Consider the following 26630-nt stretch of genomic DNA (forward strand, 5'->3'; position numbering starts at 1 on the left):
TTGTAACTAAGAGCTAATAACTAATTTATATCTTTTGCCCCATCTGCTTCCTCTCAGCCACAGGTGACAAACTGGTGGTTCAGAACTCATTTGGTTTGGCCTGCCATACTTTTTTAAAGTTTCAATTAGTTGCTATCATTTAAAAATTAACCAATTTCACTTAAGAATCCATAATTCTAGTTTCTTTTGAAAAATCAGAAGATCTGGCCATGCTTGGTCCACATTCCAGACAACCAGCCAGAGCTGGTCTCAGCTGCTCTTTCTATGGAGCTTGCATGAAGTCTCTGCAGTCTTAACCCTCCTGATGACACTGGCCACCCACGTCAATGGCCCAGCTTCTAACTGTATCTTGGCACGAGGCAGTCCAGAGGAAGGAACAAAAGCCTGCATATCTCAGCACACAAAGGAGGGCAGGGCAGGGCGGAGAGTCCCAGTTGGGAACTACGTTCATCCCAGCCTCTCTCCATCACTGTTTATTGCCAGCAGCGTCCCAGGCACCCTGTGTGTGTCTTGTCCCGGCTCAAGCCTGCCTCTGGGGGCTGGGCTGCTGCAAACACATGGCTTGCTGTCCATTACTTCAGGCCACTCCATGTTCTACTGGAGCGGAGCCCGGGGCCTGAGGCTTTGTCTTGGACCTGAGTAGCAGCGTGGCCTGTAGGCACAGGCTTCCTTCCTGTCCAGCCAACTCAGCCAAATGTGCACCAGGGAGTGGCAGCCTTGTCACAGTCCAACAGGATGTTGAGAACAGTGCAAGGGGCCCCGCCCACAGACAGAGCTGTTCGCGAATCCACACGGTACTTCACGGTGCTCAGGCCTCCCTCCCGGTCCACCTTGAACTGCTCCTGGGAAGGAAATGGGGAGAGGGCATGTACTTATGGCTTCATAGGTGCCAGCCATCCACTGATCACCCGTGACCTCATCATCAGAGGTCCCATGATCGTCACAGAAGAGAGAGGAAAGTAAAGCTCAGGGACAGGAAGGCTCTTGCCCATGGCTGCACCCCCTGCTCAGCAGGAGAGCAGAGATTTCCCAGGTGAACTTATCTGGCTCCTAGAGAAAAGGCTGTTCAAGGGATAGGGACTTCTGTGTCACTGGTCTGCCTGGGGATCTGGCACCTTCAGCTGAATACTGTCCCCACCCACCATATATACTGTCTGCAGAGACTCTGAGGTCTTGGCTGACCCACAGTGCCCAGGGGCTGTGGCAGCCACCAGAGCAGGGGACGGTGCCCAGGCAGAATGTCCAGCAATAGACCTGGGCTGAGCAGGGGAGGATGGGGTCACCTGAACTCAAGGAGAACTTGGTGAAATGCTTGGGCTGCCAGCTCCCCACATACCACCTACCCGTCCCTGACCACGACACCGGCCAGCACCTGTTTTTGAGCTGCGATGCGCTTCTGGTCCCTCTTCCTCCAGGCTGGGTCATGCAGGTGGCGAAAAGTCTTGTACCCAGTTGTGATTCCCGAGGGGCGGAAAAGCTAAGGAAGCCGAAGGAAGGTGGGTCAGGCTGCCTCTCCTGGTACCCTGGCCCTCACCACTCGTCCTCTGGGATCCCACTGCCTGCCACAGCCCACAGGCAGGGGCCTGCAATCCCACCCTGCAGCAGAGGTGTGCTCATCAGGGGCGGGGCTGGGAGAGGAACCAGGGCTGCCATTTCCCAGCCCTGGAACTTCATCTGAGGGCAGAGGGGAACCTCAGGGCACCCATGATGGCTGAGGAGGTGGGGGAAAGGGGGAGCTTTACCTGGAGCCCAGCTCCTTTGATGCGTCGGTAGAACTCATCATCTTCGCGGCCCCAGCCCCAGAAGCGGTTGGACATCCCATTGCACTGACACAGAGAGAGGTAGTGTCACCTGCCCCATCCTCCAAGGGTGCCCTCTGGTCAGCTACCACTCAGCAGTTCCTAGCCCGAGGCAGGCCAGGCCAGGCCCCTTTTCCTCCTCCTCCCTGGCAGTTCTGTTTTCATTTTCTTTTATTTTTCTTTTTTGGCCACACATGTGGCATATGGAAGTTCCCAGGCCAGGGGCTGAATCTGAGCTGCAGTGGCAACCTACACCACAGCCGCAGCAATGCTGGATCCTTAACCCACTGCAATCCCTGGCAGTTCTGAATGGACACTCACATACTTAGTTTCCACGACTTCTGTGGTATTGGGGAAATAGTTAGCATACCCCAGTCCCTCTGCCTGTTCTAATGGGGCCTTGAATTTTTATGAGATGAATAATTTCTCAAAAATGTCTGACTGGCGGGAGGAGACCTCTGGAAAGCTGGTGATGGGCAGAAGTGCCACCTTCTGCTCCATTTCTGCCTGGCCCCATACTCCCATTTCTCCAGGGGTAGCTCTGCCTTGGCCTCTTCCTCTGTGTGGGAGAGGGACAGTGGGCTCTATAGCAGACATCTGGTTTTACCACCCAACTTTGGGGTTTATTTACTTTAAGCTGGCTTTAGCCACAGCTTGAAGAGAGGAGCAGGAGAACAGGGATGAAGGAGAACGGAGGAGCTGGGGGGAGGTGGTAAGTCCCGCTAAGCCACTTGATTCTTCCCACTCCACACCCCACCCCACAGTGACTGATTCAAGGCTGGGTCCGTGACTCAAGCCAGGCCAATCAAAGGCCAGTGTGGAGGAGCCGTGGGCCTCCTGACTGGGCTGTTGGAAAAGGGGGCTCCATCTTCCACTGGGCCTAGATGGATGCAGGTTGCAGCTAAAATCACCACCTTGCATCCTGAATGTCTGACAAGAAATCCAGTCTGGAGAAGGCAGAGCTGAGAGATGGAAGGTGAAATGGTGTCCCAGTGACACTGTCTGAAGCTGGGCAAGATGAACCTGAAGCCAGACCTTGCTCCCAGCCCCACCGAGACTTTTCCATTTTGAGAGCCAACGATCCCCAGGGCCTCTGAAGCCGGCCTGCAAGGGGATTCTGTCCCCGCCGTGGTAGAAACATCCCTAACTGGCTTGCCCTGTCCTAGTCCTCTCTCTCGCCTCTAGCTGCTCCTGGGCTCCCTTGCTGGCCTTGCGCAGGACTCCCCTGTCTGCTGGGCCCCAGGACTACTGACCCTCTTGCCATTTTGCCCCCACCCAGGGGGGCTCCCAGGCTTTGAGCAGAGCCGGCAGACAGGCCTCACCAGCTGGTAGTGCTGCTTGGAGAGCAGCAGGATGCCGCCGACATAGGTCTTGTAGTGGTAGAGCGGATGGAGCTCTGGGGAGGCCACATGGAAGGGCCCGGCCTCCGGGAAGCCATAGTCGAGCTCCTCGTTGAGAGGGAGCAGGTCCACGTCATGCATGGCGATGTAGTCCGTGCTGTTGCCGCTCTCCAGGAAGCCCACATTGATGAGTGCCGCCCGGTTGAACCTGTGCAGGGCGCCGAGGCTGGGCAGAGGGTGGCGAGCTTGCCCTCGCCCAATCTCTGCGTGAGAGCCCATCCTCCATGGCACCCACCGCCTTCCAGTCCGACACCAACTTCAAAGTGGGGCTGCCCAGCTGCACATCTGTCCCTCCACTCATCTCATGAATGGCTGCTGAGTATCTACTATGTGCCAGAAACTGTTCAGAGCACTGGAGATACGGCAGTGAGAAATCAAAGCCTTGCCCTCAAGGAGCTGACATTCTAATAAGAGAATAAACAAGTAAATATGTAACAAGCCAGGCAGTAGTCAGTGCTGGGAAGAAGAGTAAAGTAGGAGGAAGAGGAGGATAAAGCCTGCTGGCAGGTAGAGGGTGTCCTTTTATGACGAGGTGGTCAGGGAGGGCCAGCAGAACAGGGTGATCCGTGAGCAGAAACCTGAAGGTCTGAGGGAAGGAGCCCTACAGAATCAGGAGGAAAGGGGCAGAGGGGAGAGGGACTGAGAAGGCCCAAGGCAGGAGCTGACACCAGTGAGTGAAGGGGCTGAGGTCAGAGGGTGACAGGGCCCTGATGGACTTGGGCTTTGAGCCTGGATGAGATGGGAAGCCACTGAAGGGCTTAAGTGAAGGCATCATGTGCCGTGGCTCAGGGTTTAACAGGATGACTAGTTGGGGTGCGCAGAAGAGCCTGCAGGTGAGGGGTGGAAGCAGGGAGACAGGTTGGGAGGCTGTTACAACAATTTAGGCATGAGGTGATGATGCCTTCACTCAGGGAGGCAGCAGCAGAGGGGGAGAAGTGGGCAGACTCCAGAGGCATATTCTGCTGAAGCACTATACATGCTGTGTAGGGAGGGTGGAGCATGACTCCAGGGCTTTCTGGTCTGAACACGGCTGGGAGCGTGAATTCCATCCCCTAAAAATGGGAATGGGGCAGCGGAAGCAGGCCTGGGGTGGGTGGGAAATCAGGAATTCCGTTTTGACCACGTTAAGCTTGAGATGCCTGAGACCACCAAGCGGAGGGCTGCTCAGGGGGCTGGCTAGATACGTGGGTCTGGAGTAGAGGAAAGACTCTGGACACAGACTCAGGAGTCATCAGGTCAGGGTAGAGATGGGATTTGATGCCCTGAGTTGGATAAGCTCCATGGAGAAGGGATTGGAGCTAGAAAAGAGGGGGCCCATGCACTGACCCCCATGGAGCACCAAGGCTGAGACATCAGGGAAATGAGGCGGAACCAGCAAAGGAGGTGGGGAGGTGTGGCCAGTGAGGAAGCAGAAGCAGAGCACTGACCAGGAAGTCAAGCAGAATATTTCAGGAAGGAAGAAGTAATCCACCTGGCAGATGCTGCCGGAGGAGCTACAGGATGAAGCCTGAGGATGGGGCTTTAGATGACTGAGGTGGGCTCAGTGGTGATGTCAACAAGAGCTGTTTAAATGTCATCACGAGGGTAAATGTCTGAGTGGAATAGGTTCGTGAGAGAGAGATGGAGGAGAAAAGGAAGTTTTGCTAGAAAGGGGAGCAGAGAAAAGGCGATACCTGTGGGTGATATGGGGATCAAGGGGAGGGGTCTCTTTTTTCTTTTTAGATGGAAGCTAGTTCAGGATGCTTATTGACCCGAATGTTCCAGGAAGAGGGAAAATTGATCATGAAGGAAAGAAAAGTGCCAATGGCTGAAGTGACATCCTTGAGTAGGAGAGCAGGAAAGGGACCCAGTGCCCTGGGAGTAAAAGAGTGGGCCCTGGAGGGGCTGGGCCGGGTATCCGAGGCAAGAAGTAAGGATGCCTGCACAGAATCAGCAAAAGGAGTCCAGGGGTGGGGACCTGGGCCAGTTCTCTTTCCAGTTGGTTCTATTTTCTCAAGTTGAAAGCAAAGTCATCAGCTGAAGGTGAGGATGGGGAGGAGGAGAGGAGTGGGTGTGCAAAGTGGCGGGGGTGGGGGAGCAGCTGACCGGAGGAATGAGAGCTTCTGGGCCAGCAGGGCTCAACGTCAGGGAGATGAGCAGTGTCTCCAGACACATCCAGCTGCCAGGTGCCAGTGTGGAACAGAGCCCAGGCAGAGCCCAGTTTTATCCGGCGAGAATTATGCCAGGGAGAAAGGGGAAGGGAGTTGAGGTGGATGTGAGGGACCATGAATCCAAGTTAGGTCAGGACAAAGTGAGGACAAGGAGGGAGGTGCACGCTGGGAGGATTGTGGACTAAACGGTCTGGTGGGATCCAAGCATTGCTGGAGTCTGTCTCCCAGTAGGAGCGAGTTGGAGGGAAAGGAGATGGGGATGGAGCGTAAGATGCTTGGATTGTGATCATGGAGGGTTGTGGTTTGGGGTGAGGGCAAGGATTTTAGGATAATGCCAGAGTGAGAACACCTTTAAAGCTGTGGCCTTGACCGTCCTTTCCCTGATCCCCACAGCCAATCCACCAGCAAACCCCATCTGCGCTCCCTCCACATCACTTCCCGCCAACCCCTCTGCTGTGCAGGCCGAGCCCCCATGAGCGCAGGTGACTGCAATGACCACTCAGCAGATCTCCCCGCTCTCCCTCTTGTCCTGGGATGATCTAGTCCACAGATGGCAGCCACAGGGACCTCTGTAAAATGGAAATGAAATCAAGGGCCTCCCCAGCCCCAAACCCTCCCTGCAAATTCCTGTCACCCTCTCCCCAGTGAGAGCGGTCGAGTACCTCCTGTCCTCTTGCCACTGCCCTGGATGGCCTTCACAGGCTTGGGCCACCGGGCATTGGATTGCTGTAGGGAGAGGGTACAGGGCCCGAGAGGCCAGGGCCCCATTAGGCTCAGGTGAGCAGGGCTGGCTCAGCAGCTGGTCCCTACCTGAAATGATCCACCTGGTTGAGCACATAGATGTGGTGTTGGATCTTCTTCTTGCTTAGGAAGCGGTGCATGTGGGGCACAAAGACCAGGAGCTCCTCGAAGCGTTCTCGGAACGGCACCAGCACTGCCAGACGGTGGGGGCCCCACGACTCATCTTCTTCCCAGTGTTCTGGGGGCAGCTCTGGTGGGCAGGCCCGGGATGGGCCCAGGGTCTCCTGCCCTTGTCCCCTGGCTGCCTGGGCCACGTCCCCAGAGCAGCTAAGCTGCAGCCAGAGCAGAGAGAGGAAGCCCAATAGGAGACAGGCAACGAAGAGGTGGAAGACAGAGCATTTCCTGGGGAGGCCGCTGGGGATCAACCTGGACCTGGGACAAGAACAGGGAGTGGGTCAGAAGGGCAAGGCTGAACCGAGGTCATGTAACAGACACCTTCTTTGGCTTCCCACAAATAAGGCACACGTGACTGGTCCGCCCCAAGCACCCAGGAATTAGTGCAGAAGCAACTTTAGTACTTTAATTCGTGCTCCTACCATGCATCAGAATCCTGCCTACAGCTCTAGGCCCAGCTTGAGGCACACTATCTCCAGGAGGCCCTCCAAGCACTCCCAGGCCTTGGAGCTGCCACTTCCTCGATGCTCTCTTACTGTCTGTGCCTGAGTCCTGGCTAGATCAAGAGGGCAGGGACGAGACTCCTTGTCCCTTGCACTTGCCCTTTCCCAGGACAATGGCTCATGATGGCAGGAGCCCCATCTTTGAGATCCCACCCACTTCCACTTCAGGGGAGATCCACCTTCTCCCCTGAAGGTTCACCCTCAGCAGAAACATTGGGTTCATCCTGCTTCTCACTTCAGAAAGCTCCCCAAAACAAGCCTGTGTGCTGGCATCAAGCCCCCTTGAAAAAATCACTATTTACTCTGGGAAGATCAGGTCTGTCTCCAAACTAATGTCAGGCCCAAAACAACAGTGATGGTTCACTAAATGTGTCTCAAAGCTTCAGTCCAAGGGGCAGCCCATGTGACAAGAGATGAGAGACAGAAGAGGGAAAGAAAGATGAGGGCCAGGAACACGCTCAGGCTCACTTCAGAAACTGGAAAAATAGCGGAATATCTTAGACTTTGAGGTAGTGCTGGGAGAGACTGCCCTTTGGGCTGTGAAGTACAAAGAAATGGATGGAATTCACCTGATTTCTTTGCCCCTCTTCCTTCAAGTTCCTGAGGACAGTGAAGGAGCTGAGGAATCCAAGAAAAGGAAAGCTCCTCTACTCTGAGGTAATCTGCAAAGCAATCTACTGTATAAGCTCTGAGAGTCACCAACTAGCTACCAGGTCATATAGACTCACCTCCTAAGTGCCCTTGGTCCTTCCTCACCCACTGCCTCTATTTTATCTCAAGTCTCATCTGGTCCTTGCCTTGTTCAGACCCATTCAATATCATGGATGATCCTCCTTTGCTCAAGAGGTAATGGCCAAATTCCTTGGCCTCAAGGTCACAATCCTGTGTGACCCGGCTCATCTCCAGTTGCTCCTTGTTATTCACCCAGTGCTACACATAGGGAAACTCAGACTTTCTCCACTCACCAGATTCCTTCCTGTACCAGCCCTCACAAAGCCTGCTGCTTCTGCCTAAAATGACTTCCCTTATTCTATCTGCCTGGAAGCACCCCAATGATCCTTCAGGGCCAAACTCTAACACCATGGCCCGCACTGTGACCCCTGCTCCTGTCACATGGACATAAACTGAAATACATATATCCTCCTTTGTGTTCCCATGGTTTCCAGTAGTGCCCTCTTTGAATCCTTTATATATATATATATATATATATATATATATATACATTTTCTTTTTTTTTTTTTTTTGTCTTTTTGCCTTTTCTAGGGCTGCTTCCCGCGGCATATGGAGGTTCCCAAGCTAGGGGTCTAATCGGAGCTCTGGCCGCTGGCCTACGCCAGAGCCACAGCAACGCAGGATCTGAGCCACGTCTTCGACCAACACCACAGCTCACAGCAACACCGGATCCTTAACCCACTAAGCAAGGCCAGGGATCAAGCCCGAAACCTCATGGTTCCTAGTTGGATTCGTTAACCACTGCGCCACGACGGGAACTCCAAAGCCTTTGGAATTCTGAAATCATCTGTGTCCCTGCTTGTCTTCCCCATTGGTAATCAGATTCATATCTGTGCCCACAGCACAAGTCACACAGCAGAGGACTTGCTAAGTGAGTTATAGGAAGGGTTCAAGCATTCAGGGCATGCTTGCCAAATACAAGAGCCAGATCAACTTCTGCCTCTCTCTTGAGGCACAACTGCCAACTTGGAAGCCAGCAGCCCTGAGACCAGGCGCGGGTCCCATACGCAGCAGAGAAGGGGCCTGGTAGGACACCCTCACAGGCTTCTGACTTACCCCCCGTTGTCCTGTGGTGGGGGTTTCCGCTGGGGAGGAGCAAAGGCCAATCCTGCCAGTGGCCTGGTAAGTCTGGAACCTCTACAGATTCTCTCTTTGGGTTCTTTCTTGGGGTGGGGTAGAGGCCAGGGAGAGGGACACTGGGCAATATCCCACCTTGGGGGAAGAAGCAGTGACCATTATCTGGGAGAATGGCATGGATTGGGCATTCCATGCACTTCCACATGCTGATCCCTCAGTCCAGCCTTTCCTTCCTCCCAGGATACATACTCATGGGCACTCTCTTCCTGTGCCCCAAACCATTGAACAACCGAATTTAGAGCCGAATTTAGTGTCCTCTGGACCTTGGACACTGAGAAAAGTTGCTCCTTGTGCCACCTGGTGGCAAACTTTAGATCTGCAGTCTCAGCTGCTCCCAGACCCAGGCCACTCTGGTTCTGGGGAGGCAGACTGGAAGAGGTTTTGTCTACATCATCAGTCTGTGCCCAAGGCTAATGAGAGGCAGATTCAAACCCATACAGACTGGTTCCAGTGCCATAATTCTTAACTGCTACAATAGCCTGCATCTGTTGCACGGATCTTTGTACCTGTGGGTCAAAAGTAGCACTGACATTGGTAAAGTTTTCTGGGAGCATGGTTATGTTCCAAAAGTTTATGGGAAGGAATTGGGAACTGGACATTCTCCTCCATTACCTTTCCTTTCTTCTCTCACACAAACCTTAGTGGTACAGGTTTGACTACTCAGCTGCTCTGGTGTCAGCACCTTCAAGCTGCAAAAGCAACTGGAAGTCAACTGGCATCTCCTCTATGCCAAGCAGTGTCAAGAGTTTTACATATATGACTTCCTTTCATCCTCAGATAGACTTGAAGAGCAGATATTATGATCCCTGTTTCAGAGATGGAAAAGCTGAGGAGAAAGATTTAAGTCTGCTTCTGGTCACATGGCTATCAAAGAGGATTCCTGTCCAGGCCTAAATCCACAGTCCAGGCTTTCTACCATAGTCCTGTCTTCTCGCTTCAACACAAAGTCTGAAAAATCCCCAAAGATTAAAGAGTTGTGCCCACTCTATTCCAGTCGTTAGGCATCTGGCAAACTTAAGAGACATAAAGAAAATGAGGTGACATCCACTCACTAGGTAGATCCACCATCATGTGTTCTAGTGAGCAGAGTTTTGGCAGTTCATCTCAAAACTGAAGTGTGGGTGTCCTTCCAAATGTAAACGGCCAAATAGCTCTCCTCTACCTCCCATTTTGCTTTAGTGGTAATCACTAGCTAAGGTCTGGGTCAAGCTCACACCCAACACAAGGGGCAGACCACATTCAAGCACAGCTACACCGGAAATGAACTAACGTTGCAGTCTGAGGAGTGTTTAGTCTCCGCCAGGCAGTGGCCAGCCAGGCAGAGCATAGAGCTTCTGTTGGGTGTATTCTTCTGGGCAGTCAGAAAAGACTGGGGAAGCATGAGGAGGGAGGGTAGGGTCTACGGCAACGTGGATGTGATGCGGGATGCAGAGACCAGAGAAAGACAGAACCTCTGAAACCAGAGACAGACAGAGAGACATCCACTGAGGGAGGCCAACGAAGCCAGAGACCTGCACGATGATAGAGGCCAGTGGAAAAACACAGAAACCCATGAGAGAAAGAGACTCGAACAGAGGGATAGAAACTCACAAAGGGAAGTCAACGGAGAAATACAGACCTGCTGCGTGAGGAAGACCTGCGGAGTGACGGGGACTGGTAGAGACAGAGACCTACACACAGAGAGACAGAGACGCGAATACAGAGAGAGCAGTGACCCACAAGGAGAACCACAAACCCTCAGAGAGCCCCGCAGAGACGGAGACGCGACGGCCTCGGGCTGCTGAATCCCACGGGGCGGCCCGGAAAGGATCGGCACCCGGGAGGACGTGGCCCGGGCCGGCCACCGCCGCTCACCTGCCGTCCTCCCAGGGCAACTGAGCCGCTTTCCTCCGGGAGGGGAACATCGTTGGGGGAGGCGGCGGCGCATGGAGCTCTAGCTCCGAGCCGGGCCAGCCCGGCCTCCCCGGCCTACGCGGCGCCTCCGCCTCCCGCCCCGCCCAGGCCCGTCCGCCCCGCCCCTGGGTCCGCTGGGTCCGCTGCTCCGGCCGAGCCGTGTGCTCCCCGGAGCTGCAGCGTCAAAGGTTCCGCGTCCGGAGGAACACGTGAGCGCTCCAACCGCCTGAACTGCTGTTTTCCGAGAACCGCTTAACATCCCGAGAAATTGGGACCCCAGGGAGGGCTCAAGTCAATGGTCTGGGACTGGACTAAGACCACAAACTTCCAAATCAGCGCCCTGGATCTCCTGCGTCTTCCTCCTCTTCCCAAGGGAAGGCAGGGAGCGTCTGAGCCGCGGTCAACCCAGGTGCAACAAGCTTGGATGGGGACAGAGCCAAGTGCAGGGTTCACCTGGGGTTCGGGCAATACCCTAAGTGATACCCCAAGTAGTAGTTAGGAGCGGCACTAAAGGCAAATTGACTGTATTTGAAACCTGATTCTGCCAATTTGGCTGTTTGGGAGCAAGGCACAATATTTTGCTTCTGTTTCCTCACCTAAGTAAATTGTTCTGATCTATATGGTTACTGTGAGGATTAAAGGAGAGAAAATGCAAACACTTGGTACAGTGATGGGCACAATAGTCAACGCTATATAAATGATAAATGTCATCCAGGGGAGGAGTACTTAGGTGGAGCTGAGGTGAGTACTTAAGAAGGGCATAGAAGATAGATTTCCCATATCTGACCTGTCACTGTAATTTAGCCCTATGCTGGGCCAGCTTCCCTCCTGGGAAGAGAGAGTGGCAATGTTATTAGACTTAATCTCTGTTCTTCCAGGCAAATTTTGTTTCCTAATAAATAGCTAACATGCATTGAGTTGTGACTATGTGCCAGTCATTGTTTTAAATTCTTTGCTACTGTCAGAGTTCCCATCGTGGCGCAGCATTAATGAATCTGGGTCTGATTCCTGGCCTCGCTCAGTGTGTTAAGGATCTGGCATTGCTGTGAGCTGTGGTGTAGGTTGCAGATGTGGCTCAGAGCTGATGTTGCTGTGCCTGTGGCGTAGGCCGACAGCCATAGCTCCAATTCAACCCCTAGCCTGGGAACCTCCATATGCCTTGGTTGCGGCCCTAAAAAGCAAAAATAGATACTTTACTATTGTTAACTCAATCTATTCTTGTGAGTATGGTACTTACTATGCCCACTTTTTTTTTTTTTTTTTTTGTCTTTTTGCCATTTCTTGGGCTGCTCCCTCGCCATATAGAGGTTCCCAGGCTAGGGGTCCAATCAGAGCTGTAGCCGCCGGCCTACACCAGAGCCACAGCAACTCGGGATCAATCTGAGCCGCGTCTGCAACCTACAACACAACTCACAGCAACGCTGGATCCTTAACCCACTGAGCAAGGCCAGGGATCGAACCTGCAACCTCATGGTTCCTAGTTGGATTCGTTAACCACTGAGCCACGACGGGAACTCTGTGCCCCCTTTAAAGATGAGGTAACTGAGGAGTTTTCTAGGTGGCTCAGTGGGTTAAGTATCTGGTATTGTCACTGCTGTGGCTCGGGTCACTGCTGTGGCACAGATTCAATCCCTGTCCAGGGAACTTCCACATGCCCCAGGCAAAAAGAAAAAAAATAGATAAAAAAATAAAGATGTGAGGAGTTCTGGTTGTGGCGCAGCAGAAACGAATCTGACTAGGAAACATGAGGTTGCAGGTTCAATCCCTGGCCTTGCTCAGTGTGTTAAGGATCTAGGGTTGCCATGAGCTGTGGTATGGGTCGCAGATGTGGCTCAGATCTGGCGTGGCTGTAGCTCTGATTTGACCCCTAGCCTGGGAAACGCCATATGCCAAGGGTGTGGCCCTAAAAAGCAAAAAAATAAATTAAAAAATTAAAATTAAAAAAAAAGATGAGTTTCTGCTGTGGCACAGTGGGATTGGCAGCATCTCTGCAGCACCACGACACTAGTTAAAAAGATCCAGCGGAGTAGGTAACAACTAAGGCAGGAACGAAGGGAGGGAGGAAAAAAAAATGATGAGGGAACTGAGGTGGTTTGGTTGCACAAACTATGGTCTCAACTACTCTACTTCTGAGACAACTTTACTATATGGGTGGGAAATTATTTGTTCCCAGCAGTGCTCTTTCTTCTTTTAACCCCACATACAATCCACCCATCCCCTTCTTGCTGATCTCTCCTAGGGCACTGTACCTTATAGCAGATCCTTGACAAGTTCAGCCTCAATTTCACTGATGACAAAGGCGAGGCCAACCCCTGCAGAGACCAGTCAGGTAAGGCCAATGTTGGAAGCAGAGAGATGGGACTGACCTGGAAAGCACGAGCCCCTCTAAAGGGGACAGTTACCCTTCAGGCCAGCTAATTGTTGCTGCATCAGGACGAGGCCCCAGTAGTATCAGATCTCAAGAAATCAAGTTTCATGTTAAAAACCCAGTTAACTTTTTTTTTTGCTTTTTAGGGTGGCACCCAAGGCACATGGAGATTCCCAGGCTAGGGATCCAATTGGAGCTACAGCTGCTGGCCTATGCCACGGCCACAGCAATGCAGGATCCAAGCCGTGCTTGTGACCTACACCACAGCTCACGGTAATGCCAGATCCTTAACCCACTGAGAGATGCCAGGGGATCAAACCCACAGCCTCATGGTTCCTAGTCAGATTCATTCCCACCGCGATGGGAACTCCCAATTAACTCACTTTTAACTGTGGCACCCACAGCCATGTTGGTAATTACTACCCTTACTATGATGGGGTGAGACTGGCACGTTCCTTCTGTGGTCTTTCTTTAAAAAAATCCACGACCCCAGTCTAATCCTGAGAAAAACAGCAGACAAGTTGCAATTGAGGGAAATTCTACAAAATATCTGACAGTATTCCTAAAAACTGTCAAGGTAATAAATGAGAAAAGTCTGAGGAAAGCTGTCACAGCCAAGAGGAACCCAAAGAGATAAAACAACTAAACTTGGTTTCTCCTAGATGGTATCCTGGAACAACAAAGACACTAGGTAACAACTAAGGAAATCTGCATCAAGTATGGACTACCTCTATTGGTTCATTAATTTTTACAAATGTACCATATATTACATGATGTTAGTAATAAGGTAAACTTCACAATTTTTCTATAATTCTTTTTTTTTTTTTCTGTCTTTTGTCTTTTTTTGTTGTTGTTGTTGTTGTTGTTGCTATTTCTTGGGCCACTCCTGCGGCATATGGAGGTTCCCAGGCTAGGGGTTGAATCGAAACCGTAGCCACCGGCCTACGCCAGAGCCACAGCAACGCGGGATCCGAGCCGCGTCTGCAACCTACACCACAGCTCACAGCAACGCCGGATCGTTAACCCACTGAGCAAGGGCAGGGACCGAACCCGCAACCTCATGGTTCCTAGTCGGATTCGTTAACCACTGCGCCACGACGGGAACTCCATTTTTCTATAATTCTAAAGCTGTTCTTAAAAATTTTTTTTCTAAATGTGGATGGACATCTAGGTGGCAACATGAGCTCAGACTACATTCTACTGGCAGTTCAAGTAGTCCCCAAACTTGTCTCCCTACACTTTTTCTTATACAATGTTGGATTAACCGTCCTCAATTTTGTATTCAGGGGGTTCTAATACTCAGAACTTTGTTCTGGCCACGGTGTGCAGCAGCTTGATATGGGATCTCAGTTCCCAAACTGGGGAATGAACCCGAGCCACATTGGTAAAAGTGCCAAGTCCTAACCACAAGACCACCAGGGAACTCCCCAAAACTTTTTTCAATATGGGTAATGATGGAGTTTCCGTCCTGGCTCAGCAGAAACAAATCTGACTAGTATCCATGAGGACACAGGTTCCATCCCTGGCTTTGATCAGTGGTTCAAGGATCTGGTGTTGCTGTGAGCTGTGGAGTAGTTTGCAGACACAGCTCAGATCTCACGTTGCTGTGGCTGTGGTGTATAGGCCAGCAGCTATAGCTCTGATTCAACCTCTGGCCTGGGAACCTCCATATGCTTCAAGTGCAGCCCTGAAAAAAAAAAAAAAGACAGAAAAATGGTAATGTTTAAATCTCTTACCTGGGGTTCAGGCTCTTCTCTAACTCTAACCAATCTTTCCAGTTTTCTCAGTAGTCCTCTCCTACAACTCCAGCTGTTTGCTTCTATTAACCCCAACCACCACATCTTGCCTTTCATTAGAATCCTTCCTCTCCTTCAAGGGCCTTGCTGAGATCCCATGCTAATGATAAGCCCATCAATGTCCTTACCCACCTCAACTCAGGGCCTCCTGTCCTTCCCACACCTGCAGCATTCCTCTGTTCAGTGCACGCTACTCTCTAACTCCCTTGCAGCACCACAATTCTGTCCACCTACTCTGGAAACAGAGCAACTCACAGGGCAGTTGGCACATAGGAAATGGTGTAGATTTGAGCACCAACCCCACAATTTACTTGTTTGATCACCTTGGGCAAAACCTCTACCCAATGCCCCTGGAAAGTATGGAGAGGATGGCAAGAATGAAGTTCACAGGTAGGGATGCATCTTAGAATGTGAAGTATTTTGCCCAGTGGAAAAACGACATTCCCTCAAAGCACTTTGCCGTGTTATGGCCACGACAATACAGTAATTTTACAATGGACAAGAAGTCAAATTTTTTTTATTGGGAAACCAATGTAACAAACCTAGACTTGTTGAAAATGAAATCAGTAACTAAGACTCTGCAGGCCCCATCCCCAACCAGCACCAAGGCCTATGCTTGGCCTGACCCCAGTTTTTCTACCCTTCAAAAGAACAACCATGTGAAAAATCCGGGGTCAACCTCAGGGCTACTTTCCCACACTGCAACCCCCTCTACCCCACCCTCAATTGACACTCACCCCCCGGATCAGCAGGCTGAGTCTAGGCCCAAGGAGGGAATAGTGAGGTTTCCCCAGGGGGCAGGGAATCACAGCTACACCCCAACCTGGTCAAAAATCCAAGTTAGCAAAGGAAGACAGAAGGAAGACTGGCTCGCCCACCCGCTCCCCTCCCCCCAGCCACCCCAGACAACAGCCTCACATCCCTGATCAGTAAGTAACACTGTGATTCTGAGGTGTCAGCAGAGCTCCCAGGGGCTTTACCAGCCCCTGGGAGATTACTGCAAAGGGCCCAGGGCCCAGGGGAGGGGGCAAGCATTTGCCCCACCACCTGCTCAGTATTAGCCAGCCAAGCTGCTGCCTTCAGCTTGTGCTGTGGCCTCTCTTCCCTCCAGAACACTCATGGCTGGGAACCAGTCCTCCTGCCAGAGAGAAGTCAGTCCAGGAGGCCCTTTCTTCCCAGGGAGTCCAGGAGGCCCAGCCAGGGAGGAAGGATGGCCTGGGAGGCCTGGGATGGCTACACCAGCTTCTTGGCTTCAAAGAAGCTCTTGAGGTGTCGCATCTGCCAGACGCCGATGGCTACGAGGATGAGAGTCTGCAGAATAGACCACCACAGCACCCGCTGGTTGGTGCTCTCGCTGGTCTGCCGGAAGCGCTCCTCTCGCCACTGTGGGAGGGGAGAATGGAAGAGGAGCCTGAGTTGAATGCGCCCCACCCGGGGCCACTAGAACTGCTGGGTTCCCGCCCCAGGGCCAACCAACTGTCTACAGGTTAGAGTCAAGTGCCTGCAAAAAGCCATCCCACTGGGATCTGTCTTCACCCTCACCAGCCAGATGACCTCAGATAGCCCATTTATTTCTCCTAAGTCTCTGTGCTCATCTGCCAGGTACAGGCCTCACCTGGCCCTATCCTGGTACCTGGGGGAGCAGAAAAATGGTTGTGGTACCACCCTATCAGAGCTGTCCTGGAATGTTCAGAAGTGGACTTGCTCCAAGCCCTCGGCCCACGTCTTCCAAACTGCTTTTTTTTGCTTTTTAGGCCTGAACCTGAGGCATGTGGAGGTTCCCATGCTAGGGGTTGAATCAGAGCTATAGCTGCCAGCCTACACCACAGTTACGGCAACAGAGGATCCTAGCTATGTCTGCGACCTTCACCACAGCTCACGGCAATGCCGGATCCTTAACCCACTGAGTGAGGCCAGGGATTGAACCCGCAGCCTCATGCTTCCTAGTCGGGTTCATTAACCACTGAGCCACAAAGGGAACTCCCCAAACGGTTCCTTGAAGATTGTCGGCACACGTTGCAAACTGGTGGTCCAGGGGTTGGATCTAGCTCATACATGTGTTTTGTTTGGTTCGCAGTGTTTTAACAACATTTAAAACAAGAAAATTCCACAAAAAAGCTCTGGAGCTCTAGCTCCTCTTAAAACCCAAGCCTAGCATTTCTGCAAGCAGCCCTCAGCTGACAATATGAGCTCTTCCTACTTAGATAGGTCACTATTCTACCAGTCTTTATGGTCACACATCCATTCACAGTACCTGCCTGGCTCCTGGTGAGTCTGAAACCCCTGGTACTGGGAGCACTGAGAACCATGGAAATAGCACTCTAGGTGTTGGTATCAATTCCTGCTCTGTCACCTTGTGTGTCTCCTAATTAGACAACGACAGCCTCTTAAGAGACTTGTCTTCTCAATTACAAAGTAGATTTAGTAATATTCATCCCATATTTTGGACCTGCAATGGAGCAGACATATAAGTCCTTTGGGTTCATGATGATTTTGACATGCAACGCCAGGCTAGTCCAGTAGGCAGCTTCTGGGGAGAAGCCCACTGCTCCTGGGCTAACCACTCACCCGCTGGTAGTTCTGTTCTTTCTGGATCTGCTCCACTTGCTCCACTAGCTGTCGCACTCGCAGTTGCAACTCACTCAACTTGTCTTTGGCAGCAATTTCTGCATAGTCGTTGGCATGTTCACCCACCTGGATGTCCAGATGAACTCTCTAGAGACAGACAAGGAAGATAAGGAGTATCAGGTAGCCCTGCTCTGTCTTCCTGTCAGGGCCTAACAGCTGGTCCTCCCACTTTTCTTCATTTGTTCATTTATCCAACATTGACTGAGGCCTTGTCAGTGTCCAGCCCCATTTAAGCCCACAGGCAAAAATAAGCTTTGGCTGATGCTTTGACCAAAGTATATGTGAAAAGCTCTGTGACCATTCCCTGAATATTCACTGGAAACCCAGTCTTATTAGGAGACACAAAACCTGACACAGTCATCTCACACCCCCTGTACCACTGGTCCCTAGTTCCCACCAAGGGATAGAGGCTAAAAGCTATAAGTCCCACGTGGGTCCACTTACCAGCATGCCTCCAGCAAAAAGGGAGAACTTTGTGGAATTGGAGTGAAGACAGATCTGGTGCTCACCAGGCGTATGGGAGGTGAAGGTGAACCTGCCTTCAGAACCATACTGCCGGGCCAGAATGACCTGGAGAGAAGGGGCTTCAGTGAGTATTACGGTAAGGATGAGGCTGAACAGTGCTTAAGTGCCTCAAAAGTTGACAGCTAGAGCCTCAGGCATCCCACAATACTGAAAGGTCCAAAGCTGCTTAGCAGCAGTTGCCAAAAACTTGTCTTCAAACTATTTGGAGCAGGGGTGAGGAATCTGACATTAAGTTGGCATGTGATCACTCTTGGAAAGGGCTTTCCCTTATTCATAGCTCATACTCTTTCAACTCTTTTGGTGTGACTTTTTTAAGTGAAAAGTGACATCTGAACTTTTTTTTTTAATCCTTATTTGTCAAATTAATAGCTGCTCATTCTTTTTGGAACGCTGTGTGAAACTTTTTGGATTTCTGTGAAATCCAAAAGTTTATATGCCCTAGCTTTAGAGTTGACAAAACTCTTTCCAGAACCACAATTAATCCACCCAACACATCTATAAAGTACACGGATTTCCATTTCACAGACCAGAATGGCTCGGGGAAGATAACTAACTTGGCGGAGTCATACATGGGTCACTAAGTAGTTGAGAGAAGTAGCTAGCACTACAGCAGCCCAAGCTTGCTCTCAAGTGAAAACCCAGGATCTTCCCGCAACACCAACTGTTTTTACCAGTTTAGCAGATCCGGAAACCAAGAGAGGAAGTACCAGCGCCTGCGCTCAAGTGCAGGGTGGAGGGCTCGGCGGGGCTAAGGGGCCAGCTCACCTTGTCTTCTGGGTCCTTCACCTCCACGAACATGCCAAGCCCGGGGGTGGCCGGCTGGTACTCCTCCCGCTGCTTGTCATACAGCTGAGTCCGGTAGTTTCCTGGAAGAAAGCAGGCCAAGACCAGTCAGAGGAGCGCTAGGTGCTGTCGGGACCGCTCCCACCAGGGCACGACGATGCCGGGAGCTCCCGGCACTGAGGTGACTTTCCCACACAACCCGCCCCAAGACCGCGGTCTTGTTGAAAACTCTCTCCCTTCCCCCGCACCTATAACCATGGTCTCGTCCGGAATCTCCTCAATAAAGCACTTCTTTTCCGTCTCCCCAATGTGGAAGTAGAGTGCACCTCCTCGGGCCGCAAAGCACAGCAGCAGCAGGAGGGCCCGGACGACCCTACCCAGCCGGGCTCCGGGACAGGGCCCGACAACCCACACGCACTGCTCCGCAGCCATCTTGCCCCACCTGCCCGCGCAGTCGCAGCGGGCCGCGCCACGTAGCCCTGCCGCCGCTGCCGCCGCGGGGCCTGCCGGAACAGCGAGTTCCGAAGGGTGGACTACAAGTCCCGAGATGCCCCGAGGCCACGGCGCGGCAGAGCATGATTGGGGCGCAGCTTTTACAAAGGAGTAAGCTGGGGCTGCAGAATTGAAATTTTTTTTCTGCTGACCCTTGTCGCAGCCCGGCTACTGGTGATGATGATTATTATTATTATTTTTTTAACCGATGATGAAACTAACGAAGTTTGAGTCACGGAGCGAATTAGGAGCAGGGAGGAATATACACAAAAGGAAACAATACAAACATTTCCCTCCAGGAAGTAATGCAAAAGACAGTAAATTCAGGAAACGAGGGACAAAAAATTATAAGGGAAATAGAAAAAAAATAGCAAAATGACAGAAGTCCTTTTGTGTAAGTAATTATTTTAAATGTAATTTATTAAGTATAAATAGGAATTCCTGTTGTGGCTCAGTGGATCTCTGTGAGGATGTGGGTTCAATCCCTGGCCTCATCCAGTGGATTAAATATCCAGCGTTGCTGCAAGCTGCAGCATAGGTCATAGATGCGGCTCAGATCAGGTGCTGCTGACTGTGGTGTAGGCCTGGAGCTGCAGCCCGGATTTGACCTCTAACCCAGGAACTTCCATAAGCCACATATTAAACTGTTTAAAAAAAAAAAAAAAAGGATTTCCTACTGTGGCTCATCAGTAACAAACCCGGCTAGTATCCGTGAGGATGATCCCTGGCCTTGCTCAGTGGGTTAAGTATCCTGCGTTGCCATGAGCCCCAGTGTAGGTCACAGACATGGCTCAGATCTGACATTTCTGTGGCTATGGAGTAGGCTGGCAACTGCAGCTCGGATTCAACTCTTAGCATGGGAACTTACATATGCTGCAGGTACGCCCCCACCCCCCTCAAAAAAAATTAAAGTAAAATAAAATTGACAGAATTGAAGAGAAAAATAAACTTCTACAACAAGGGATAAAAAAATAGACAAAAAAAAAAAGTAAGGAAAAAAAAGTAAGGAAACAGATGGCTTGAACAACCCAATAAGCCAACCAGATCTAACAGACATATTTAAAACATTCTAACAACAACAGAATACACATTCTTCCCAAGTGCAGAATGCCTTTAACCTTACTATATGCCTAATATTTTAGATTAAACCTTACTATAAAATAAAATATTAGGCATATAGTAAGATTAAAGCTACTAGATTTTAAAAGATAGCATACAAAATATCTCCTCTGATAACAACAGAATGAAGCTAAAAATCAATAGAAGGAAAACTGGAAAATTCACAAATTTGTGGGAATCAGCATTTTTTTGTGAGTGTTTAGAGCTACTACTTTTTTATTTAATCATTGTGACTTGTGCACATATTTTATGCCAAGTCCTATGCTTGGTGTTAGGTATATGTTGGTGAGTCAAAAGCAGACGCATTCTCTGGCCACATGGCACTTACAGTCTAGCAAAAGGGACTGCATGATTGTAATTACAAACTTTTTTTTCTTTTAAACAACATTCTCAAACAATCAATGGATCAAGGAGAAATCACAAGGTATTTCTAAGAATATACTCAGAGATGACTGATAACAAAACACAATGCACCCAGATTTATGGGACACAGAAAGCAGGGCTAAGGGGAAATTTTACAGCTATAAATGCTTATCGATAAATAAGAAAGATCTCAAATCAACAAGCTCATTTTACAGCTTAATTAGAAAAAGAAAAACAAACTAAACCCAAAGCTAGCAGAAGGAAAGAAATAATAAAGATTAGAGCAGAGGTATATAAGTTAAGGAATAGAAAAATAATAGAGAAAATCAATGAAACCAAAAGTTGGTTCTTTGAAAAGATCAACCAAATTAATGCATCTTTAGCTAAATGGATTAAGAAGAAAAGAGAAAAGACTCATTATTGGTGTTCACACTGTGGCTCAGCAGGTTAAGAATCTGGTGTAGTCTCCGTGAGGATGCAGGGTTTTTGGGTTTTTTGTTTTTTGGTTTTTTTTTTTTTTTTTTGTCTTTTTTCTTTTTAGGGCCACACCAGCATCATATGTTGGTTCCCAAGGTAGGGATCCAATCAGAGCTGTAGCTGCTGGCCTATGCCTCAAGCCACAGCAACGCTGGATCCGAGTTTTGTCTGCAACTTACACTACAGCTCATGGCAACGCTGGATCCTTAACCCACTGAGCAAGGCCAGGGATCGAACCTACATCCTCGTGGATACTAGTTGGATTTGTTTCTGCTTGACCACAACAGGAACACCACCCCTGAGTTCTTTAAGTCAGGGTCTCTACATTGAGAGCTGGAGTGGCGAGATGTAGACAATTCTTGGTGCATTCTGTTTCTGTGGCTGTGGAGAGAAAGAGAACAGTTTCTCTCCAGACCCTTCCTTTCCCATCTTGTTGGAAAGCTCCCAAATGAGCATTGGACACAGTCAAAGCAGCAGATGGGCTCCCTATCCCAAATAGTTTTCCTAAATCCAGGGCCAAAGCTTAAAGGACACTCAGAGATGGCAGTCTGAACAGCAACAGGAAAAGAAAGTTCATGAGGGATTAAACAACATGAGGAAAATACAGAAGGCAGCAGAAGGAGAATATGAATGTGTAAGTATGAATATACAATGTATTTATTTGTATGTGTGTGCTATTTGGGGCACAGGAATTTATCCCTGATATATATATATTCAAGGGAACAGGGAGATTGGAAATCAAATAACATTAATCAGTGTTGATAGTTTTGAAGAACTTTTTGGTTTACTTTGATTCCATCCCCTTAAGGCAAAAGGTCCCTTAGGAGGAGATTCCCATCTCAGGAAGCAAACACTAGGACCACCTCTCCCACACACAGGGAGCAGTCCTGGGGTTCCCTTCCTCTTCTCCAGTGGTGGCAGTCCCCGTTCAACCAACAAATATTCACACAGTTGGGGCCTGTAAGCTGGATTGATTGACAGAGCCCTCTGAGAGGCAGGAAGCTCTGCCACATGGACTAGGAACAAGGGAGTTGAGCCCTTGTCTGAAGCATCCCTACGGGTGGGAAAACCTGAAGACAAGAGAAGGGAAGCAAGTCCATGGTCACACAATCAACTAATGATAGAGTCAGTCCAGAATTCTGAATTCTAGTTTGGGGCATGGGGAGGGATGGAGACCAGGACCCACCTTGAGTCATTTGAACCCATTCTTCGAAACCAGAAACCAGTCTGGGGCTTGCCAGACTGGGTTCAGCAGTATTCTGCCAGTGGCAGCAGTAGAAACCCAGTCATCTTAGTTTCTTCTTAACCTGGGCCACAACTTGTTATAGGCAACCTGTGACACACCTTGCTCCTCACCCTCCCTCCATCCTGATCCTCATTTCCTGGCTCATAGAGCCCTCAGAGTAGGCCAGATGAGAATGCTGCCTTGATCTTCTGGAGACTCAGTGGTGCAGACTCTGGTTGGAGGACAGTATTAACTATATTTTCCTTTTTTTTTTTTTTTTTTTTTTGGTCTTTTTGCCTTTTCTAGGGCTGCTCCCAGGGCATATGGAAGTTCCCAGGCTAGGGGTCGAATCGGAGCCATAGCCAGTGGCCTGCGCCAGAGCCACAGCAATCCAGGATCCAAGCCCCATCTGCAACCTACACCACAGCTCACGGCAAAGCCGGATCCTTAATCCACTGAGCAAGGCCAGGGATCGAACCTGCAACCTCATGGTTTCTAGTCGGATTCATTAACCACCGCACCACGATGGGGACTCCTAACTATATTTTCTTATAGTCTGTGTTCTTTTTTTTTTTCTTTTGTCTTTCGAGGCCAGGGATGGAACCCACAACTTCATGGTTCCTAGTAGGAATCCTTAACGACTGAGCAACGACGGGAACTCCCTAGTCTGTGTTCTTGATGCTCTGGCATCTGCGGCCTCAGACTGGGAGGGCCTGTCCCTCCCAGGTTAGCCAATTCCTTAATATAGCAAAGGACTTCCCTCAGGGCTAGCTTTCACATGCAAACCAACCAATCCAAAACCCATACTCCCCTAACCACCATCTTTGTGTGTGTGTGTGTGTGTGTGTGTGACCCAGGCCGCTGCAAATCAGGTCTTTAAGCCAAACCCTATTCACCACAGTGGGGACTCCTCCCAACCCCACCTTTGTTTACCTCTCACGTGCCAAGCTAATATGCCCCCAACCCTAGTCACCTCAGGGCCAAGTATCATACAACCTGTGGCAGCCCCTACACTACTGACCCTGCTGAAATAATTCAAACTAACCAATCACTCATTCCTTCCCATGAAAATCATAATAAAGCCTTTGACCCATGCTTTTCCCTCACACCTGCCTCCTGACCAACCCTGGTACTTCCCCATGTGGTCCTGCATAACCTAATGTACCCAGTCCTCTTGAGAACTGTAACGAATTATCTTTTCAATAGCAATCATCTCCTGATTTGTTGGCCTCCCCATGTCTGAATAGTAATAAGACCTATATTACATTTATTTACTTATTCATGCATTCATTTATTTATTTATTGGCTTTTTAGGGCCTCATATACAGCATAAGGAAGTTCCTAGGCTGGGGGCTGAATCAGAGCTGCAGCTTCAGGCCTACATCACAGCCACAGCAATGCCAGATCCAGATCCGAGCCGCATCAGTGACCTACACTGCAGCTTGTAGCAATGCTGGATCCTTAACCCACTGAGTGAGGCCAGGGACTGAACCCTAGTCCTCATGGATACTACTTGGATTTGTTACCACTGAGCCACTATGGGAACTCTAAGACCTACATTTTAAAACAGAAAGAGAGGAGGGAGATGGGAGGCTCTATGGGGAGAGAGGGGAGAAAAGAGTGGAGAGGAAAGAGGGACAAAGGGGAAGTAAGGAAGTGTCACTGTCTGCATTTGCCATCTTCTTCCTCCCTCCACCTTGGTCTCCCCATCATGTCCCCTCCCTTCCCTTTCCCCTGGGTTTTACCTCACCATAGACAATGAATGATCTTTGAACCAAAAGAATGAGGTTTCCCATTTGCATGCAAGACTGAAGAGAAAGACTTCATTCTAGGGAAGGGGTGGGTACCAGTTAGGAAATTTGATGGAAAGAGTAATGATTGATAGAGTATGTCTGAGAAAGCTGCATCTCATGAAAATGTTCATCTGTATAACCTCTGGCATGAGGGGAGAATATATGTCTTGATGAGAATGAAACCCAGAAAGAGGTCATGGTGCCTCAACCAAGTCTGTGCATTTCTTTACCCATCCAGAAAAGATGTTTAGAAGGACTTTGAGGATGCCACAAAACAGTTCATTGTGGAAGAGTGTAATGGTATTTTGGCTGGAGTAGAGTTGAGACTTAGGTGAGCTGGTATGTTGCATTTGGCCACACTAGAAGTCCTCTGAGTCCTGGGATTAATGGTGTCCTAATTCTCAGGGACTGAAGCACAGCCCAGCCACTCCCCTTGGTTTGCCCTCCTTATGGGAACCCCCACAGTGCAGGAGAGAGAACCAAGTTGGGCACAGAACTGTGGAATGGACTGCTTGAAGCCCTCATAGACTGGAGAAAAAAATGAGACCTCTGAAAAAATTCTCCAGGAGTGGAAGGATTCAAGTGGAAGGATCTGTGTGAGCCTAGGGGTGGGGTGGGGTTAAGGGGGAACACTGATTGGTTCCAGGTCCAATGTGATACTGTTCTTGATGTCCCTGGATTCAGCACATAACACACCCCTCAGTGTCTAGGTGTTCTAGGACAGAAAGCACAGGGAAAAGAACTCTCACAGGAAATTCTTCCGTGGAGATGGTCAAAAGGAACAGAAGAAGGTTTTCTACAGGCCAAGGAGGAAGAGAAATGTAGAGGCCAGTGGTCCAGAGGAAGGGACAGTGGCATGGTGTATCCTGGGGATGAGGTGGAGGTCACCAGCAATCCAACACAATCCACCCAGCACCAGAGCAGAAGTGTACATGGAAGATTTGATTTTATGTGCAGAATATTCTAACTCTGATGCATCTTCACCCCCACCACTCCCAGCTTGAGAGGCCTAATGGGAATAATGAGGAGGGGACTTCACAAGAAAAACCAAGAATAGGGTATAGAGATTTTGGCTTTTCATGCACTCATGATTCATCATTACTCTTCTTCCTTCTTTCTTTCCTCCCTCCTTCATCCTTGTCTTCTTCCTTCCCCCTTCCTCCTTTCCCTCTTACCTCTCTCTCTCCCTCTTTTTTTTTCTTCCTCCAACTTCTCTTTTTCTTCTCTATCCCCCCTTTCCCCTCCATACTTTCTTTCTCTTCTTCCTCTCTCCTCCTTTTCTCTAACCACACATCTATTGCATGGTCATGTTGTTCCTAGTTTTTTTGTTTTGTTTTGTTTTGTTTTTGGCTAGGCTTTGGGAAGCTTAGAGGTAACTACGTGGCAGAAACCTATCTCTCCCAGCTATCAACCTCCTGGGACTTGCACATGAATGGATAATTATGATTCAATGTGGTTAATAAAGGCTCCAAGCAGCCTTTATTAACCACACCTGAGAGGACAGGAAACACCTGAGAGTGCTGCTGTGCTTGAGTCTTGAAAGGGTGAATAGGTATGAGGAAAGCGGAAAGGGGGGCAGCAATGGGAATGTAGGACATTCCCTAGAAAGGGCACAGAATGTGGTAGAGGGGGAACCACAGGGAGGGCAAGTCAATGCAGCTCCCCTGTGTCTCTTTTGAATCTCACGAGTGGCACCCAGGTTCAGTGGTATTGGCAGCCAGTGTTGAATGAGATCACTGTCAAATAGGAGGATCCCAGAATGGTGGCCTCACCTTTCTTATATGCTCGGCCCTGTAATCACTCAAAAAATGATTTTATCATCAACACAGTACTTTTCCTACTTGGGAAACCATGTCACTTTTCCTAATGTCTGGGTTCTTGGCTTTGAAATCTTGCTGTAAAGTCACTGGTGCACTATCTCCTCACATGCATATCACTGCAAGCCCTAATAATCTTCCACTTTTGTCCCTTTAGAGGACTTCTGTAGATAGTCTGACTACTGGACCACTGCCATGGAATAGTACAGCTTCCTGTGGGCCAGTGCTGGTCCAAGAGTGTTTGTTAAAATTCTGTAATGAGAAAAATATAGAAATTGAGGAAGTGTTTGGAAACTTTTATAGAAATTTAACATATGTGACATCCAATCACGTAATCAGTTTCATTTTTAATTTTTATTTTTCAAAAGTACTGGTTCATGGAGTTCCCATCGTGGCTCAGTGGTTAACGAAACTGAATAGGTACCATGAGGTTGCGGGTTCGATCCCTGGCCTTGCTCAGTGGGTTAACAATCCATCATTGCCGCGAGCTGTGGTGTAGGTTGCAGACGCGGCTCGCATCCCGAGTTGCTGTGGCTCTGGTGTAGGGCTCCGATTGGACCCCTAGCTTGGGAACCTCCACATGCCGCAGAAGCAGCCCTAGAAAAGGCAAAAAAGAAAAAAAGTAAAAAAAAAGTACTGGTTCATGAGGGATTGGAAATTTTTAAAAAAACAAAATACTGGGAGTTCCCGTCATGGCGCAGTGGTTAACGAATCT

General features: G+C 49.8%; 2 protein-coding genes across 2 annotated transcripts; both read right to left on the reverse strand.

Annotated features, from left to right (window-relative positions):
* Positions 1-396: 396 nt before the first annotated feature.
* Positions 397-10542, reverse strand: B4GALT7 (beta-1,4-galactosyltransferase 7; the record flags this gene model as incomplete). Its single annotated transcript, NM_001168422.1, is given in 6 exon segments — positions 397-842; positions 1373-1477; positions 1743-1826; positions 3122-3347; positions 6160-6522; positions 10491-10542. Coding segments are annotated over 6 exon segments (984 nt in total). The 3' UTR covers positions 397-686.
* A 4652-nt stretch (positions 10543-15194) lies between these two features.
* Positions 15195-19077, reverse strand: TMED9 (transmembrane p24 trafficking protein 9). The gene is made up of 5 exons (XM_003123674.5): positions 18878-19077; positions 18612-18712; positions 17766-17891; positions 17262-17408; positions 15195-16076 (listed from the first exon to the last, which is right to left on the reverse strand). Exons 1-5 carry the CDS (start codon positions 19059-19061, stop codon positions 15927-15929), a joined length of 708 nt encoding a protein of 235 aa, XP_003123722.1. The 5' UTR covers positions 19062-19077; the 3' UTR covers positions 15195-15926.
* Positions 19078-26630: the final 7553 nt, after the last annotated feature.

This window comes from Sus scrofa, chromosome 2, assembly GCF_054392235.1.
Source record: "Sus scrofa isolate SSC_HxYL_T2T_F1_AM1 chromosome 2, Sscrofa_HxYL_maternal_Yorkshire_Landrace_v2.0, whole genome shotgun sequence".
Taxonomy (NCBI): Eukaryota; Metazoa; Chordata; class Mammalia; order Artiodactyla; family Suidae; genus Sus; species Sus scrofa.

Excerpts from the sequence above, each read along its gene's own strand:
- TMED9 (XM_003123674.5), bottom strand. The coding sequence starts at position 19,061 with ATGGCTGCGGAGCAGTGCGTGTGGGTTGTCGGGCCCTGTCCCGGAGCC. Across the intron at positions 18,713-18,877 it reads GGACGAGACCATGGTTATAG|GAAACTACCGGACTCAGCTG; the intron begins GTGCGGGGGAAG and ends GCTTTCTTCCAG. Across the intron at positions 17,892-18,611 it reads TGAAGGACCCAGAAGACAAG|GTCATTCTGGCCCGGCAGTA; the intron begins GTGAGCTGGCCC and ends CCTTCTCTCCAG.